The sequence below is a fragment of the Vigna umbellata genome, chromosome 1 (genome assembly GCF_029865625.1).
Source record: "Vigna umbellata cultivar VRB3 chromosome 1, Vumbellata_1.0, whole genome shotgun sequence".
Lineage (NCBI taxonomy): Eukaryota > Viridiplantae > Streptophyta > Magnoliopsida > Fabales > Fabaceae > Vigna > Vigna umbellata.
In genome coordinates, this window is record NC_142165.1 from 53,304,343 (window position 1) to 53,323,220 (window position 18,878).

Here is an 18,878-nt window from a genome sequence, read left to right on the forward strand (position 1 = left end):
GAGAGAAAACAAAATGCGCCTATGAAGGACAAGAACACGAAAATAATAGGTGAAAACAAACGAAAATCATACCTAAAGTAGTTAATTAACATGCATTTGTATCAAATGAAAGAAAGATTACATGTGATGGTCGTCAAACTTTGTTCGATAAAAGTTTGAGCAGAGAAGAGTGTCTCGCGCGTTAAGATAAAGTGAGTGAATTTTCAATCTCCCGCTCAAATTTTTATTGAATTCACTGGCATTTTGACGTCTAACGTTGAGGCATTCGACGTTTTATATTGTCTTATGTCAAATTATAATTTTAAACGATGTTTAATAATTGCATTTATTTACAACATTGTCACCGGTCATTTTTAACGTTGGTTATTTAGTGGTTAGACGTTAAACGCGTGACGTCATACGTTGTTTTTTCACTAGTGCAGGTTCGGAAACAACTCAGCCGACAACAAAACAACTCGACCAAGTTCAGAAACTTCTCGATCAAACGTCTAACACAACTTGGTCTAAAGTGTAACACAACTCGACCCACAATCTAACATAGCTCAGTTCAAAATCTAACACAACTTAAAATAGTTCAGCCAAGGCCGAATACAACTCGGTCAGGGACGGATAGAGCTCGGCCAGGGATGGATAAAGCTCTGCCTAGATTGGATAAAACTCATCCATGGTTGGATACAACTCGATCAAAGTCGGTCATAGCTCGTACAAGGTCAACCAAGGTTGAAAAGAGCTCGACCAATGTTGGATAGAGCTCGAGCAACAATGATTATATGTTAAACAAGGCCTGACTAGCTTCAATAAAGCAAAATTCACTTCTTTAATGTTACTTATATAAATTATAACAAAGCATTTTATTGTCTTTTCATGTAATCACAATGAAACCAAAACAACATCATGCCCAATTAGGTAACATTGATAAACAAAATGAAATTGGAATTTACCAATAGCATGTCATTTTATCCCAAGGAAAAAAATTACTAACACTTAATACCTTTGCATACACTCATCCATTAAAAAATGCATCAATCCCTAAACAAAACAAATCACCAACCTTAAAAGGCTTAATACACTTCTAATACACCAACATGACGACTAACACTTGATGTATTTTCATCCATATTGATATATTATAATATAATTGCGACAATACATTTAGGATAACAAAAATCAGAACAACAAATATCCAAGGACTTAAACTTCATATATATATATATATATATATATATATATATATATATATATATATATATATTAAATTATTTTAGTTATGACTGATCCCTAATTAAATTTTCATTATCAATCTTTATATGTCCTATTTTAAATTTCCCGTGCTACCTTTAAGCATATCACTTCAACCCATATATCTCCTCACTTGGAATTGAATCCATGAACTTTCTATAATCACAAGCTACTACCATCTGAGCTACCATATCTCTTTGTCTTACTTACTATTTTTATAGAATTTAATGTTACTCTCTACATTTCTACCCACAACTAAGGAATAAAATATAAATCAAAACATCATGAATGAATGAGTATCGAACCTAAGTCCTTACTTTTCAACACAAGGCTTCTAGTGATACAAACTATCTCAATCTTTTAACATACAAATTAATAGTTTAAAAACATATTATTATCTCATGTAAACATTTCTCACAAGTATTACATTATATGAATGACATGTTAATATTTGGTACATGAAATAAGATTGTTAGTAAAACTACATTGTTTCTAGGATCAAGATTTGAAATGAACGACACAGGAGGAGCCAATGTTATTTTATGCGTTAGAATCATAATGAAGGGAGATAATATATTACTATCCCAAGAAATATACATTGAGAAACTTATTAAGAACTTGGGTATTATGACTTCAAACTAGTGAGTACCTCTTATAATTGGGAACTTCTTATATTTTGTTGAGCTTTTCTAGACCTGATATTGCTTATGTAGTAAGTAGACTGAGTATGTACACTCAATGTCCAAATCAAGAACATTGGGATGCATTTGCAAGGCTTATGAGACACTTAAGAGGTTTAATGAATTATGTCATTGAATATAATGAATTTCATATTGTACTAGAAGGGTACAATGATGCTAACTATATATCTGATTCAAATGAGAAAAAGTCCACCAACTAGCAATAATTATAGGTAAAAACAAGAATTACAATGGAAAGAATAAACATATACAATTGAGAAATAATTTGGTGAAACAACTGTTAAAGAATTAAATTATTTCCATTCATTATGTGAAGTCAACACAGAATCTAGCAAATCCTTTGACAAAACCCCTTAAAAGAAATATGATTTTAGAAACATCTAAGGAAATGAGACTTAAGTCACTTGCGAACAAAAAAGTGATGATAACCCAACCTTTATGATTATAGATCTCATGAATAATGTTCATATGGGTAAAAACAAGTCACTTGTTAGTTCTAATAGCACTAAATTGATTTTTAATCAATTATGTCCATTCCTATGGTGTGTGAAATCACAAGTAAACTCTGAAAAAGGGGGAGGGGGGTTGAATAGAGTTGAAAAATTTTCGCAATGAAGTGTTAGTCGATCTTGTCTTAACAATGTGTATGAAAGTGATAGAGAATGCATTACTAAGAGATTTAACTTTGTAATTAAAATTCTATGTGTTAAGACAAGATTGTTTAGGGAAACTAGATTGTCCAACAACTCATGTTTTGAAGTTTAACAAACAACACTCAATGTAAATATTGATCATAATATAATGTCTAACGATGACATGTACTAAAGGATAATACTAGATGCAACATGTGTTTATTAGATATAACAATATATACAGTGTATCGAACAAGATAAGCGTCTACAAAGAATACAATGCTTGAAGTAAAGTTTGTCTAAATGAAAGTATTGTCTGATACAATAGAAACATAATCTATGTAAACATTGAGTTGAACGCTTATGCTTAAAATTCAACATACAAACCTAGAAAGCCACCAAGCGTATGACAAAATGAGATATCTAGGATATCAAGATAACATGCTTAACGCCATAAAAAGAAACATAACTATCTGATATTTCAAACATGTCCAAGGCATAAGATACATGAGGCACCAAATGCTATAGAACACCTAACAAAATATCTTATCACCTTAGCACTTTAACAAAAGTTATAGCATCTGAAAAGAAGCTCTACCAAACATGTCAAAATGTTGTACTTTAGTGTAAACAACATTATGAAACAAAAGGCTTAAAAGATCATATCATAACATACCAAATGTTTTGTCTTCAAACAATGTCTTTATCAAAATATGATTACGTGTGACAAAATTTTTTGAACATACAACATGCTTAATGATCATCCATGTTTAAAACATTTAATTATGTATGAAAGAGTGTCTCTTTGCTTGTATGCCTTGTTCTTGTTATTTGTGTAGGTAATGTAAATGATAAAGCTTTATTCAAAAGCGTTCCATAAAGGATAGAAAGACATTGAGAGATAAGAAGACATTCTTAAAATATTTCCTCGAGCTTTTGCATCATAAGGTCGTACTTTCTACATTTGAAAGAAAGCATTGTCACACTATAACGTAGACCTGAGTATGACCGGCTACCTAAAGAGGTATGAAGTCTATCTAGAAGAAGTCAACTTTATATCCAACGGTCATTTCTCAATACGGTTATATAAAGAAGATCCACAAAAGAGAAGAAGATAAGAAAAAGTTGCTGAAGTTGAAGAAGGTAAAAATAAAAGAGAGAAAAGGAGAGAGAGAGAGAGAGATCATACACAAGAAAGATCATTGAACATTAGTTCTACTCTACCTCAAAGCTTATATCGTCTAATGTTCTTCAACCTAAGATAAATAACTTCATAAGTTCACATATTATATTGTATTGTATTGTATTGATCATCTCTCTAAGAGTTACTTAAATATGTATGTATAATTAAACACTTATTTTGTTTGTATTTAATCATTTGTATTGGGCTAAATGGTCTAGTCAGGATTGACTAAGAAAACCAAGAGTGGTTGACAATACTCGGTGTATACCAAGAGTAGTTATAATACTTAAAAATTAGGAGTGGGTAAACTCAGACTAGTAAGGATTGACTAAGGTGACTAGGAGTGGTTAGAATACTTGGATACCAGGAGTTGTTAAACTCAGACTAGTTCGGATTGACTAGGGCACCAAGAGTGGTTAGAATACTTGGTGTATACCAAAATTGGTTTGTACTCGGTTGTAATCTTGGATAAGATTAGTGAAACCTCTCAAAAGTTCTTGAGGGAGACTAAATGTAGCTTAGGTTGAGTGAACAAGTATAAAGATATGTGTGTACTTATCCTCTTTATTTAAAATGTTTTCTTAAAATGCTTTGTTGAAAACACAATCGTCTAACAACTATAGTAGATCGTCTAACTTTTGTTGTAACTGACATGCATTGATTTACGAAAGATTTTGAAAACACTATTCACGCCTCCCCCCTCGCTCCCTCCCTCCTTCCTTTCTATTGTTTTCCCTGTACTTCACTATGTGGTGTAAAAATTTTAGTTTAAACAAATTTTTCAATGATTATCATACCTCTTACGAGTGATATATGATTTGCAGCATACACTTGATGAAATCACATATATGATTATCGAATGAGGCCATTTATATGAGATATTGACATGATCTCTAGAGCACTCATGAATACCTGACACACACATAACCTAGTAAGTGTAACATAGCAATAACAATAAGGATTGTGAGGGTGTATTGTGATTGATAAACCACTAACACACATTAAGTGTCTTTGGTTCATATAGCTTGCTATACTAAATCTAGTTCATTACATCTTATGAGACCCATGACTTTATTCTTTTAATCTTTCTTTCTTATCTTTTGCCATGTTTAGGAAATTGTTATAAAACCTTTGTTATAAATATATTGCAAAATATATATTAAGTCTCATTGCCTCCTTTTGTTTATTGGTCGAGCTTGGTTGTTGGCTGAGCTTGGTTATTGGCTTAGCTTGTTTGTTGATCGAGCTTGTTTGTTGACTGAGATTGTTTGTTGGCCGAGCTTGTTGCAACAAATTTTTGTTAGACGATCCTTCTCTGCAAGACCCAAAACTAACCTAGTTGTAGTTGCAAGTATCGCGAGGGTCATGTTTGCCTTCAACTGTAAGGTGCAGTGTGTCTTTCATAAGTCACAAGTTTTAGCCCCTCTCAAATCCTCTCCTCCACCTATAAATAGATGTCATGTGCTTCCTCCAAAATCACGAGACACATTTTTCTTCTATATCTCCATCTCACATCTATTTCGTTCTCTAATTTTTTTTTCTAACTTTTTTATTATCATGGGTACGTATATTTATTCTTTTTAGAGTTTGTTGCTAATTTTGATATCATGAAAATTTTCGAGAAGTTTTTATTATATCATGGAGAACTTGCACAACACATTGCATATAAGTTCTTAAAAACAATAAATTTACATGTCGTAAAAAAGTTTTTGTTCATAATATTGTAAATATTTATAACAGATTTATTCTTTATATTTTTATAAAGTCTATTATTTATCTTTTTTATAAATATATTAACTTTTTACTTCATCTCTAATTCACTTTTAATAAACACAAGCAATATATTTCTTGAGAGAATAAATTTATTCTAATAAAAATCTTCAGAAAGAGTTAAACATTTATTTTTGTTCTTATTCTTAAATGAAAAACCTTAAATTATGTTAATTTTGAAATAGAGATAGTTCTAAAAGTATTTTTTTTTTACCAAAAGAATTATAGCATTCGGCATAGGTTGTAGAATTTGGAAAAGATATAAAAGATATTAATGAAAGTAGTTGTTCGTTAGGTGAAACCTGAATAATTGAGTCCATGTCACTGTCTAAGTTGATGCTTGGTGGGCACTAAAATGTTGCTTACATGGTGCCTATTTTTTCCCTAACACCTTGTAACGGATCATACTAAATATTTAATTATTAGGGTAAGAGAAGAAAATAAGTCGCTTCCAATACAACTTTTATAAGAGAATTTATTAAATAATACTACGGAGACACATGATTCCTAAAACAAGTATATAGAATCAGTAAATTAGTATAACATACGAAGTTTAAGAAATAAAATAAAACAAAAATTTCACAAATGTCAACTAATTTCTAAGCTTGTATTATTTGTAAAATGTACAAAAATACACGTAACAAGCATGACGTTAAAATTAACTTACAATATAGTTCTTCAGCATGTTGAAAATCATTTAGCCATCCTTATGTTTATGAAAGTTATCATAAACATCGATAAGACTTTGTTCACTTGAATGAATTTTGGGAAAAGTGATTGAGAGGATTTGAAAAAATTTGAAAGTAAATTTTGTTATTGTTTATTTGAGTGAATTTGGAGGTAAATGAGAGTGAATTTGAAAGTAATTTTTTTTAATCTGTCACATCAATCAAATCCTACACTAATTCTCATAAACTTTACCTCCAAATCACTCTCAGTTATCTCCAAATCTAGTCAAATAAACAATAACAAAATTTACCTCTCAAATCCCCTCAATCACTCTCCCCCAAATCCATTCAAGTGAACAAAGCCTAAAGAAAATTGGATGCCTCAACTATGTTTCCTATAATAAAAGTTTATAAGAATATAATAATAAGGTTTAATACGTCATTTAGTCACTAGTTTTGGGGTTTTTGTTCAAAGTCGTCCTACCTTTTAAAAAAGTTCAGTAAGACCCCATATTTCGTTAAAAACAATTCAAAATGGTCTTTTTGACTTACGGTGTTAAAAACATAACAGTGCAATTGCCTCCGTGACAAAAACTGAATGATGTGTACAATTTTTGATTGTGTAGCAAGGTGAGGTGAATTGAGTTGGCAAGGTATGTGAAAATGTTAAAAAGTTGAAGTTATTAGGTAAAAGAAAAGGGATGGGGTTTGTGCAAAATCATGTGTAAAATCAGAAGCCCCAATTGAAGTTTTCAAAATCAGAATCTCAATTCACAGTTCACAAAATCATGTGAAAAATCAGAAATCCTAATTGCCAATTTGCAATTCACAAACAATCAGAAACCTCATCTCTCTCCCAACATTTCAGCAACCATCACCCTATTGTTGTCTTCTTCTTCACCTCAAACACCCACAACTAGAATAACCCATTCAAAGAAGAGGAGGAAGGTTGAACAATAATTGAGAAGAAGGATCGGTGGTAACGTTGGTGGAGATCCTGGCCAACTACGCGCCTTGGAAGAGATGCAACAACGCCGACGATTACGTTTGGCTATAATGCTAACGGCGAGGTGAGAAAAGTGCAGTCGTGAGTGAATGTGGTGTTGTAGTAGCCTCACGCAAAGAAGATGGAGGTGGGTGCAGTAGGTTTCCTTCTCTCTTTTGTTATGGTTGAATTGAAAACCGAATGACGAAAGCGAGATTATGAATGCTGAAATGAGATTCTTCCAATTGCACCTTCAACGAGCCATGAACCCAAATTGAAGATCACTCTCACCAAATTCTTGAACCCCAAATCGCGAATGGATTCTAAACTAATTGTAATTTTATTTAACCTTGAGTTAAACTTTTTCCACGTCATTCAATTTTATTTTTAAAATTTACACCCTAAAATATATCAAACGTGCAACATATTGCAAAACTGTACACATCATTCACTTTTGGCCACGGAGGCAATTGCACTATTATGTTTTTAACGCCGTAAGCCAAAAGGACCATTTTGAACCATTTTTAATGAAATATGGGGCCTTACTGAACTTTTTTAAAAGGTAGGACGACTTTGAACAAAAAGTTCAAAACTAAGAACCAAATGATGTATTAAACCTAATAATAAATATCAACATAATCCAGATGTGCCATATTAGGGTAAGTTGGTGATAAAAAAAATTCTCTACACAGATTATATAAGTAAATATTTTTTTATTCCAACACAACATTAATAATAGAGTATTATACATTATAAGAAAATAACGTATTATCAACGAAAACAATTAGCTAGTAATGAAAAAACTTTGTTGATAATTTAAATTTATAGATGATGATAAAAAATATATTGATAAAATGTTTATCGATAAATTTTATTGACAAATTATGAAATTCATTAATAATTATCGACACTTTTAATTTTTATCAGTAAATATTCATCGATAATTACTGACAAATTTATTAATAATCATCAGTAAAATTTGCCACTAAATTTCATAATTTGTTATTTTTCTTCTTTCCATTTTCTTTTATTTTTTTCTTCTTATTTCTACTTTTCTCATTTCCTTCTTCTTCTCCTCTCCTCATCCTCCTCCTCCTTTTTCATACTCAGCAACTTATTTGTTATCATCACCTCTAATTCCTCCTCTTCCAACTTTAATTGTCACCATAGGTCATCACCACTATTGCACCTCTTCCTCCTCATCCACTTCCTATTTATCCTTCTCTTCATTCTCTTTATTTTCCTCCTTCTCTCCATTAACGATATTTTATTAACAGATTCATTACCGGTAAAAGTATTTTTCTATAACTTAAATTCTAAAATCTTTTATAAATTTGAATTTATTATGACTTTATTTTTGTCAATAACTACAAAAATTCTTGTAATGACAACCTCTCCATGATAATCTTCTAAAACTAATTTTTTGAAAAAACTAAAATAACTAAATATTAGAGAAAATGTATACTTAAAAGAAAAATTAACAACTTTGTATTTCACTCTATGTTATGAACATTTCGGATGGAAGGTGGTGCTGGCAGAAAATTGGTTAGAAAAAGTTATGATGATGATGACAACTGCCAACTCTCACTCATGCTTTCACCATCGGAATTGAATCAAAGGAATAATTCTACGAAGGAGAGAGGTTATTTTGTCAAACCGTGTGTTTTGAGAGTCTTTTTTAATAAATTTATTTATAGATATCTATCTAAAAGGTCAGGGAAAGAAAAGCTACCAAACAATTACTATATTAACATAATTTTAACATATATTTAATATTTTGTTATAACAATACTTTTAAAAAAGTATTTAATATTTTGTCAAACCATGTGTTTTGAGAGACTTTTTAAATAAATTTATTTATAGGATATCTACCTAAAAGGTTAGGGGAAAAATACCTACCAAACAATTACTATATTAACATAATTTTAACATATATTTAAAATTTTTATAACAATACTTTAAAAAAAGTATTTAATATTTAAAAAATATAAGTTACCATAAAAACATTTATAAAATCAATGCAAATTTTCAATAGAAACAATTGAAAGATATTTTGGCAAAAATGATGCTGCTAGCTGATAAATTTGGTAGGTAATATTTAGTTATTTAGTTCAAAAATTAATTACTACCGATTCTTTTAGTTGTTAAAATTAGTACCTAAACTTGTAATTCTTGAATAATAAATATGAAAATGTACAAATTATTTTACGAAAAAATATTATTCTTTGAAAAAAGAACGGCGCTATGTATAAATGGAGATGTAAGGAAAAATTAACAAAATATGATGAAAAGAAAATCAAATCATAAGATTTTGAGAAAACATGATCCACCATTTGATTTCTTATCTTAAGTCTATGGGTATTGAAACTAACTTAGAAGTTGAAACATTTTCATTTTTAACGAAAACCCCTACCCTGTGCAACCAGCATGAAAAGACATATTGTAATCTTAAACATTCTCATTAAGTTTTCAATAATTTAAAAAGAATTCCAATGTCAACTTTCTTTATTTATTTTTCTTATATTTTATTTATTCCTTTTCTTATTTTTTTCTATTTATTTTATTGCATGTTATACATATTACTTACAACCTTTCGCTTGTTATTCTCTGATACTTCTATTCCGTATTGCAAATTACGTTTATTTCTAATCAGTCTTTAATGCATTTGACGCATAATTATGACATTTCTGACTACACGATCAGGTTTTTTTTCCCAAACCTAATTTCGCGGCCTTGATGTGTTGGCCCTATAACTCCGAAATATTATTATATGTGCTAAATACATACGTAAATATTTCTTTACTTTTCTTTCATCATGTTTGTTTTTAGTGCGTAATACTAAATGAAAATAGGAACAACAATACAGTATCATTATGAAAAAATGATTTTTTTTTATAAATTCATTTCTTTATCTCAAAGTAACTTTGTTTTTTATTTTTTAATATTTCACTAGTGTAAAATAGAGATAATAATAGGATATAACATAAGTTTTGGAAGAAACGATTTAATTTTTTTTTCTGTGACAATTTTATAAATACTATAAATGATATAACTTTGATTGTTAGATGAACTGATCTAATATGTTTTTTAAAGATTTTTTAACAAAAAAATAGATATTACATTGATTATAATGGGAACCAATATAGTATCCCCTTTTATTCAAACGCGACCACTTGGTAGTATTCCCTTTTATTCAAATTCACTCTCTTCATTTTTGTGTTTTGTGAACCTCTTTTTGTCCCTCCAATCTCTTCGCATTTGAAATTGTGTTCCCTCTTGTTGTCGTTTCCTTCCCTCATTATCGTCCTCGTAAACATCGCTCTTGTCGGCGTTTGAGTGTCTTACCACAACTGTTTTGAAGTTCTACTTTTCCACATTTTAGGTTTTACCTAAATCAAAATTGTTGTGCTTGTTGTCATTGATTTGTTCATTGTCATTGCTTTGGTTGTCATTGCCGCACTACTTTCTACCAATGCTTTGCTCTTTGTCATTGCAAAAAATAGTGGTGCTTTTTTTTATTAGTTGCGAGTTTGACACACGAGACTTGGTGATACAAGAGTGAAGCCAAGAGGGGTGTGTCTGTAGAAGACACTCTGATGTTCAAGTTGGCCAAGTGCGTCAGATAAAAATATATGTTGTAATAATGAATAAATAATAAATAATAATTTACCACATGAACAATACTATTTATATTGGGTTTCTGAACCCTTACTTGGTTGGGATTGAGCCAAACAAATAATTACCATGATTAATTTGTTTAATAATCTTTGTCATACATTTTAGTTTTTAATCATTGCTATAAAATAATGAGGCTGAGATGATTTAGGCCACAATGGCTGAGATTATCCAGGTCATCACATGCAAAGGTGATCCAAGCTATTATAGGTCGAGATAGTACAAGTTATTACAGACCGAGATGATTGAGATCATTACAGGTTGAGAAGATTCAGGTCATTACAGGCAAAGATAATCAAAGATGTATAGGCTTATATGGTTTCAAATACATATACACTAGCACCCCAGACTCTATATGATCCAAATTAGAGTCTTGAAATATCAAGATGATCTAGGCCACAATGGGCCAATATGATCCATATTAATGCAAAGAAAATGTCATATATTTTGGCTATCTCATCTCACAGGTATGCTAGCCCCCTAGTCTCAAGGAGCAAAGAGATGAAAAGGTTTGATTGGAAAGTTACTAAATTGTTAGGTTGTCAACGGGAGGTAATTAAGGTAAATCAGGATCGAGGTGGATCTTAGTAGAGAACCTTTTTAAGGTTCAACCAGGATCGAGATGGATCTCGGTAAGGAACATAAAATTAGGTTGAAACATGATAGAGACATTTCTAGGTAGGGAACTTTTGATTTAGGTTCGACCAAGACCGAGTTGGATCTTGCCATGAAACTTAGAAGCATGTTCAACTATGACCAAGTTGGACCTTGGTAAGGGACTTAAAAGTGTGTTCAACCAAGACTGAAATGGATCTTGACAGAGAGCTCAAGGCCAAGATGCCAAAATCGTTGAGAACATCGATAACGTTGAGAAGGCTAAGAAGGCCAAAAAGCCCAAGAGGTAGAGAATGCCGAGAAGGTCAAGAACTCATGAAGGTTGAGAAAGTCAAGAATGAAGACTCAAAACTGAAAGGTTGAGGCCAAGATGTCGAGGCTGAGATGTCAAGATTGAGAAGTTAAGCCTGAGAGGTCAAGATTGACAGGTCGAGGCCAAAAGGTTGAAGTCGACAGGTAGAGACCGAGATGTCGAAGCGAGAGGTAAAGGCCAAAAGATAGAGACTGAGGTACAGACTGAGAGGTAGAGTTCGAGATGTTGAGGCTGAGATATCAAGACTAAGGATTCAAGACAAAGAATCTAAGGTCGTGAGTCAAGGTCGAGATGTTGAGGCTGATATGTCAAGACAAAGAAGTTGAGGCCAACAAGTGTTAGTGGAAAACAACAAGTGCACCGGTCACACGTAACAAGTAATAAATATTGTTTCCTCTATAGGGACTTGTGTAATACATGACAACTCTTGCAATTCACAACTCAATTATACAACAAAATTCACAAAAACACAAAAAACATTTTTTGGTATTTTATTAAACAGTTGGTGTGCAACAAAAGTTTAACATAGAGTATGTACAATTGTCAACACTAAATTTCATTCACTTCATTTTCATGCATTAACAAACATCTCAATTTCATATTCAAGTTAAAATAAACTCACAAGTTTATTCAAATCCTATTCATAATGACTTTTAGCCTATGATAACTCATTAAAGTCCAACTCTTGGGATCATCAACAAGCAACCATGAATTAAGTTTAAGAGTCTTAAGATTACTAATAAATCGTGTTCTATTCCTAGATACAAGCTCCATTAGGTATTCAATTTTCATTTTAGGTTCAAAAGACATTTTTTAACACCTTAAAAACAAGCAACCAAGTTATTAGTGATCAAACCACAACAAGCATTAAACACAAAATTCATATATTGAATTGAATTGGAAAAGCAAACAACACAAATTACAAAAGAAATTAGTTCATTACATCAAATCCCAATAAATAATGTTAGCTTAACATGGTGGAGAGCCTAAGGTTCACAAATAGAAGAGATAAGGAAGAAATGAAACCCAAGAGAAGAAGAAGGCACTTTCCCAAGGCCCTTAGCAACTGTTCTAAGCTCTAATTGCGCCTCCTATTTGCAGTTCCATGTCCATTTTGCAATCCATCTTCCAATTCAACCCACATACGAGGAAAACATCCATGGATGAAGGAGGAGACCCAAGGAGGAGTGAAGAGCTTCCCAACACTCCTAGAAACCTCCAAGCGGCTCTTCCAAGCACCCAAAGTGTTTCTATTCATGCAAAATGAGGAATTGTTTTCTCCTAGGGAAGGAAGCTAGAGTATACTAGGGAAAAACCTAAAGTATATTATTCAAGCTATAATTTCATTGAATTTTTTTATAGTTTAATGCTTTGGTTTCTTTAAATCGAAGCAAAATGTGGAGTCTTTTGCTTTGATTTCTTTTAATCGAAGCAAAATATGAACCTTTTTGCTTTGGTTTATAACCGAGACAAAAATGTGGACATTTTTTTTTCTCTATTCTAATTGTTTATCTAGTTTTGGTTCTTTATTAAATGAGAATCATTCTTGCCTTGCGAAGACAAATCATTGTTGCACTTACGAACGCGAAGCATCCATTGTTATCAAACATCCTTTATTGTCGAAGCATGCAAAGCCTAATCCCTCATTTTTATTTTTTGTTATGGTTTTATGTTTTGGTCGTGGAAGAATTGAAGCCTAATATAAAATTTTAGGCTTCAATTCATAATCAAGCCAAAATATCACTATTTTTTTTTATCTTACGTAGAGATGTTTTAGTTGCTAACATATTAATAAGCTTAGGGACTAATATGAAAAATTGAAAAAGTCTTTAATCATGAAAGAAACTATTTGTTCGAGGCAATACATTAAATAAATGACATCAACTAAAGAAATATCAAAAAGTTATTTTCATCGTGTGAAAATTTGAAAGGAGAAGGCACATATCGACCGAGGATTATCTATACATAAAGAGAGATCAACTAGTGATAATCAACTCGTACCGTATGGGTTAAGTTAGTAGTTGAGTTAAGCAAAAACACGTATTCTAATATATGTACTAATATATTATTACATAGAAATGCACAATGACGAGAAAAGTGATAACACAAAACAACACTAATGATTCTAGTGAGTTATTAAATATATATTTATCCACCACTCCGTCCTAAAAATACGCTATTCTTTGAAATCTAACACGTCATGTGTCTTTGTATAATTGGTGATGCAAGCAATGCAATGTTACACACACTAATTATAGGATAACACTTTAATTTGTTTTATAAGTTTGGTTCATTATCGTAAAGTCATTTTTATTTAATTTTTTTGTTGATTCAATAATAAATTATAGCTGCATTTTCATAATTCAAATGATATATATAGAAAAATCTATGTATATTTTTTTCATGAAATTATATTTTTCTTTTGGAATATCTGTAAAAAAAAATTTACGAATCCTATCTTTTTACAATCATAAATTGTTTTCTTCCAATGAACATTTGTCGTGGAATTACAAAGTTTTTTTTCTTTTATTCTACATTTACGTTTATTTGATTCATTTTATAAAGATAAAACAGTTAAAAAAATAAAGTTCTGTATTCTAAAAAAAATAAAAAGTAAAATAATTATAAAAATTTCATCATGCAACAGTTACTTGTAGGCAGAAAAGAATAACGTTTTAGGTACGGCCTTTGTTGTCTGTGCATTCAGCAGCCTCCACGACGATTCAAAGACAATCATGACAAAAGGAATGATTCTTCCAAAGTGTAGGAGTCCTCAATCCAAGTGAAATTCTTGCGTAGTTGTGTGGGTACATGAATCTGCTAGAGAGAAAAATTAGTACAAGAAGAGTATGAACACGTTTGATTTGACAGCACTAATCTTCAAGTACAAAGTAGGATTCTCCTCATAAAATGCAAGAGGGGATGAAAGAGGAACTCCATGCACCATGCTAAAATTCTTTCAAGCTTTGTCATGAGTCAATACATCTACCTGCTCTGCGCTAAGATTCTACTATTCAGCTTCTCCTTTTGCTCTTCTTCTGATACCATAGTTGCTGACAAAGGCATCAGAGATGGAGAGCTTCTTGTTTCAAAAGCCCAAACATTTGCTCTTGGATTCTTCAGTCCAGTCAAGTCCAACTTCCGCTATGTGGGAATATGGTACAACAATGTGCAAGAACAAACTGTTGCTTGGGTTGCAAACAGAAACACTCCAATAAATGACACTTCTGGGTTTCTCTCAATCAATCCAGATGGAAACCTAGTACTCCAACACAAATATAGCACCTTTCCAGTTTGGTCTACCAATATTTCTACTTCTCAATCAAACAGCACCAAAGTCATGGCTAAACTCACAGATATAGGTAATCTTGTTCTGATTCTTGACAACACCAAAGCTGTCATCTGGCAAAGCTTTGATCATCCCACAGATACCTTACTTCAATATCTAAGGGTTGGTTTCGACAGAAGAACAAACCAGAGCTGGTTCCTCCAATCTTGGAAGACAGATAATGATCCCGGAGCAGGTTCGTACACATTGAAAATAAGCAGCGCTGGGAAACCCCAGTTGATCTTTTACCACCAGAACCTGCCCTTTTGGCGAGGCGGATCGTGGAACGGAGAATTATTTATGGGTATACCCGACATGAAGAGAGATATGTATACTTTTAACGCTTCTTATATAGAAGATGATAACCAGGCAGTGCTCTCGTATAGCACGGTTGATCAGTCGTTGATCTCTAGGGTAGTAGTTCAACCATCAGGTTTCTTTCAAGTATTCACTTGGGATGACCAAAAGAATCAATGGAATAGGTACTGGTCTGAACCAACAAATCAGTGTGATAACTATGGAACCTGTGGATCAAACGGCAATTGTGACCCTTTGAACTTTGAGGAATTTCGGTGCACTTGTCTACCTGGGTTTGAACCCAAATCCCCACATGAGTGGTACAATAACAGAGATGGGTCAGAAGGGTGCGTGAGGAAGAAAGGTGTATCAGTTTGCGGGAATGGAGAAGGGTTTGTGAAACTTGAAGGCTTAAAGCTCCCTGATACGTCTGAGGCAACTGCCAAAGAGGGTTGGAGTTTGGATGAGTGTGAGAAGGATTGCTTGAGAAACTGCTCTTGCACTGCTTATGCAGTTCTTGATGTGAGGAATGGTGGAAGTGGGTGCTTGGCATGGCATGGAAATTTAATAGACATACAAAAACTGAGTGATCAAGGCCAAGATTTATTTGTTCGAGTTGATGCAGTCGAACTAGGTACTCCCTCCCACTATTTTTTTCTCTATGAATTTAACACCACACATATATTTTAACACTCTGCTTCAACCTATCTGACCTGTTTCTTCTTGTCAGAAAATTATAACAAAAAAAGAAAAGGAGTACGCAGTAAAAAGAGGATGGTTGCAATTCCTATTGCTTCAGTACTGACAAGTGTCATTCTTTTCTCCTGTGTATATTACATGTGGAAGAGAAAAAGCAAAGGTGCGTCATTTACTATTAAGGATGCTATTACACAGCACTCTAATGTGGAAATTGTAAGATAAAAAGACGAGGATTGAATTTATGTGCCGTCACTATAAAGATCTCTGCACTCAACTCGTTAGAAATAGACTGAACAGCCTTTGGTTGAATTACAATGTATATATGTGTTTTTAAATTAAATTCTTTTGTATTAAAAACTATGGCTCAAACCTTTTGACATTAAGTGTATAATAGAAGAATAGATATTATCAAACTGTCAGGAAATTCCCCAATTCCAGCGTGGGCTTTTTTGGGAAGTCACTTCCCTGTTCTTTATAGTTCAACTATTTGTTGTTAATCTCTTGAATACCTCTAAACAACTTAATTGTCAATATGCAACAACTATGCATATATTCATGAAAAATGGTCAATTTATCAGTTTCTTCTGGTTTAGACATTCTTCTTCTGTTCTTTTGACTCATTATAAGGTCTGCGTACTATGGGACAGTTAGTAAGGCTATTTAACCGATCTTAAGCTTCGTCACCAACTGCAGGTATTGAATCTAAGGTTTTATTTAAAATGAATAAGAGGGATCCTTACATCGGAAACACTATGGCTAAATGTAGAGTTATAGATGCATCGACATAGTTAATGTAGAAATATTTATACCTCATCTACTACTATTTCCCCTCTTAAAAAGAAGACAAACTTTAGAACTTGTTTTCCAATATTTCAAATAAAGGGAAATTTTTTGTAGAAATAGCACAAAAGAAAAATGTAAGAGGAGCTTATTCTTTTATGTCGTGCATTTATGATTTCAGATAAAGTGAGGCAACATTTAAACCAATTTTCCCCTGAAGACGACCACGATATCCCAAGCAACGCACATCCAAATCTTCCCTTTTTCAGCCTTAAAGTAATAATGGAAGCCACAAGAAATTTTGGAGATGAGAACAAGCTTGGGCAAGGTGGATTTGGTTCTGTATACAAGGTAACTCAAACTCCATCATGCATGAGCAACTGTTGTGAGAAGTGTCTTTTATGTCTTTAGTTTTCCTTGAATAGAAATTGTAGAAAAATAATGAAAAAAAGAGTGAAATGGGGTTGAAGAGTTATAAACATTTCAGGGCTGCCTAGCCAATGGACAAGAGATAGCAGTGAAAAGATTGTCTGAACATTCAGGTCAAGGGACAGAAGAGTTTAAAACTGAAGTTAGATTGTTAGTTAAACTTCAACACAGAAATCTGGTGCGGCTGCTCGGTTGTTGCTTTGAAAAAGAAGAAAGGATGTTAGTTTATGAATATTTACCAAATAAAAGCTTGGACTTTTTCATATTCGGTATGTCTTTCTCTACTTTTTCTTTACTGCAAAGAAAATGTTATACTCCTGTTTCATTACATTTTTTATACACATCTGAGAGTTTGAACGCTTAAATTCAGATGAAAAGCGAAGGTCATCACTGACTTGGGATAAGCGGTTTGAAATCATTTTGGGGATTGCTCGAGGTGTTCTATATCTTCATCAAGATTCAAGGCTGAAAATAATTCATAGAGATCTAAAAGCAAGCAATGTACTCCTTGATGCTGCAATGAATCCCAAAATCTCAGATTTCGGTATGGCTAGAATATTTGGAGAAGATCAAATCCAAGCAAGGACGAGAAGAGTGGTTGGAACATAGTAGGTGTATTATTCATGTAAACCTAGAGACTGCAGTTATTAATATGTTCTAACCGTTTTGATTTATGTAGCGGTTATATGTCACCAGAATATGCAATGGATGGACGGTATTCAACAAAATCTGATGTCTTTAGTTTCGGGGTCTTACTCCTGGAGATTATTGCTGGCAAGAGAAATACAGATTGTGAAAAGGGAAGATCCTCCCCAAATTTAATTGGACATGTAAGTCGAGAAAGAAAAATCATTAAAACTGGCTAACAAACTATTTTGGTATTATCAGTGGTTAATTTAATGCTTATGTTATACATGTGTAGGTGTGGATACTTTGGACAGAAGGAATGGCCTTGGACATAGTTGATTCAACACTGTCTCAGTCTTACTCTCCAGCTCTTGTTCTGAGGTGCATTCAAATTGGTCTATTGTGCGTTCAAGAAAATGCAGAGAATAGACCTTCCTTGTCGGAAGTTGCTTTTATGCTGAGCAATGAAACACCTCTTTCCCCACCCCAAAAGCCAGCATTTTTATTCCATGGAGACAGAGATTGTCCTGAGCCGTCAACATCAGGGGGAGGATCTTCAATAAATGAAGTAACAGCAACCACCATCATCGCTCGCTAGCTAAAAGCTACCTCAGTTTTTTAAGGTGGTGCAGATTTTATTTTAAATGTGTCTGGTACACGTGTAGCATTTTGGCGCTTTCTAGCTTAGCTACAGCCCCTAAAATCATTTGGCGCATTATGTTCATGTAAAATAAATAAATGGAATTTTGTGCACTTATATCTATTGAAATTGTGGGGGTGTGGAGGCTCTAAATATTATCAGACCTAGAAACCATTGATTTGTTCATAAGAAACAATATTCCAGCTTTGAAGTTCGCAGGTTTCATTGTTTCATTCTAAGGATATAATGATAGCCGTCATATACAACATTCATTTTCCTCTTCTTTTTTAAAGGCGA

The 18,878-nt window shown here is 32.7% G+C and overlaps 1 protein-coding gene across 1 annotated transcript; it reads left to right on the forward strand.

The window, feature by feature from the left end:
• Positions 1-14,328: 14,328 nt before the first annotated feature.
• On the forward strand, positions 14,329-18,849 carry LOC148205733 (G-type lectin S-receptor-like serine/threonine-protein kinase RKS1). Its single transcript, XM_088103751.1, has 7 exons — positions 14,329-16,040; positions 16,137-16,265; positions 17,067-17,236; positions 17,373-17,583; positions 17,685-17,922; positions 17,994-18,144; positions 18,237-18,849. Exons 1-7 carry the CDS (start codon positions 14,720-14,722, stop codon positions 18,537-18,539), a joined length of 2,523 nt encoding a protein of 840 aa, XP_087959877.1. The 5' UTR covers positions 14,329-14,719; the 3' UTR covers positions 18,540-18,849.
• The last annotated feature ends 29 nt before the right edge of the window (positions 18,850-18,878 follow it).

Excerpts from the sequence above, each read along its gene's own strand:
- LOC148205733 (XM_088103751.1), top strand. The coding sequence starts at position 14,720 with ATGCACCATGCTAAAATTCTTTCAAGCTTTGTCATGAGTCAATACATC. Across the intron at positions 16,041-16,136 it reads AGTTGATGCAGTCGAACTAG|AAAATTATAACAAAAAAAGA; the intron begins GTACTCCCTCCC and ends TCTTCTTGTCAG. Across the intron at positions 18,145-18,236 it reads CCCCAAATTTAATTGGACAT|GTGTGGATACTTTGGACAGA; the intron begins GTAAGTCGAGAA and ends ATACATGTGTAG.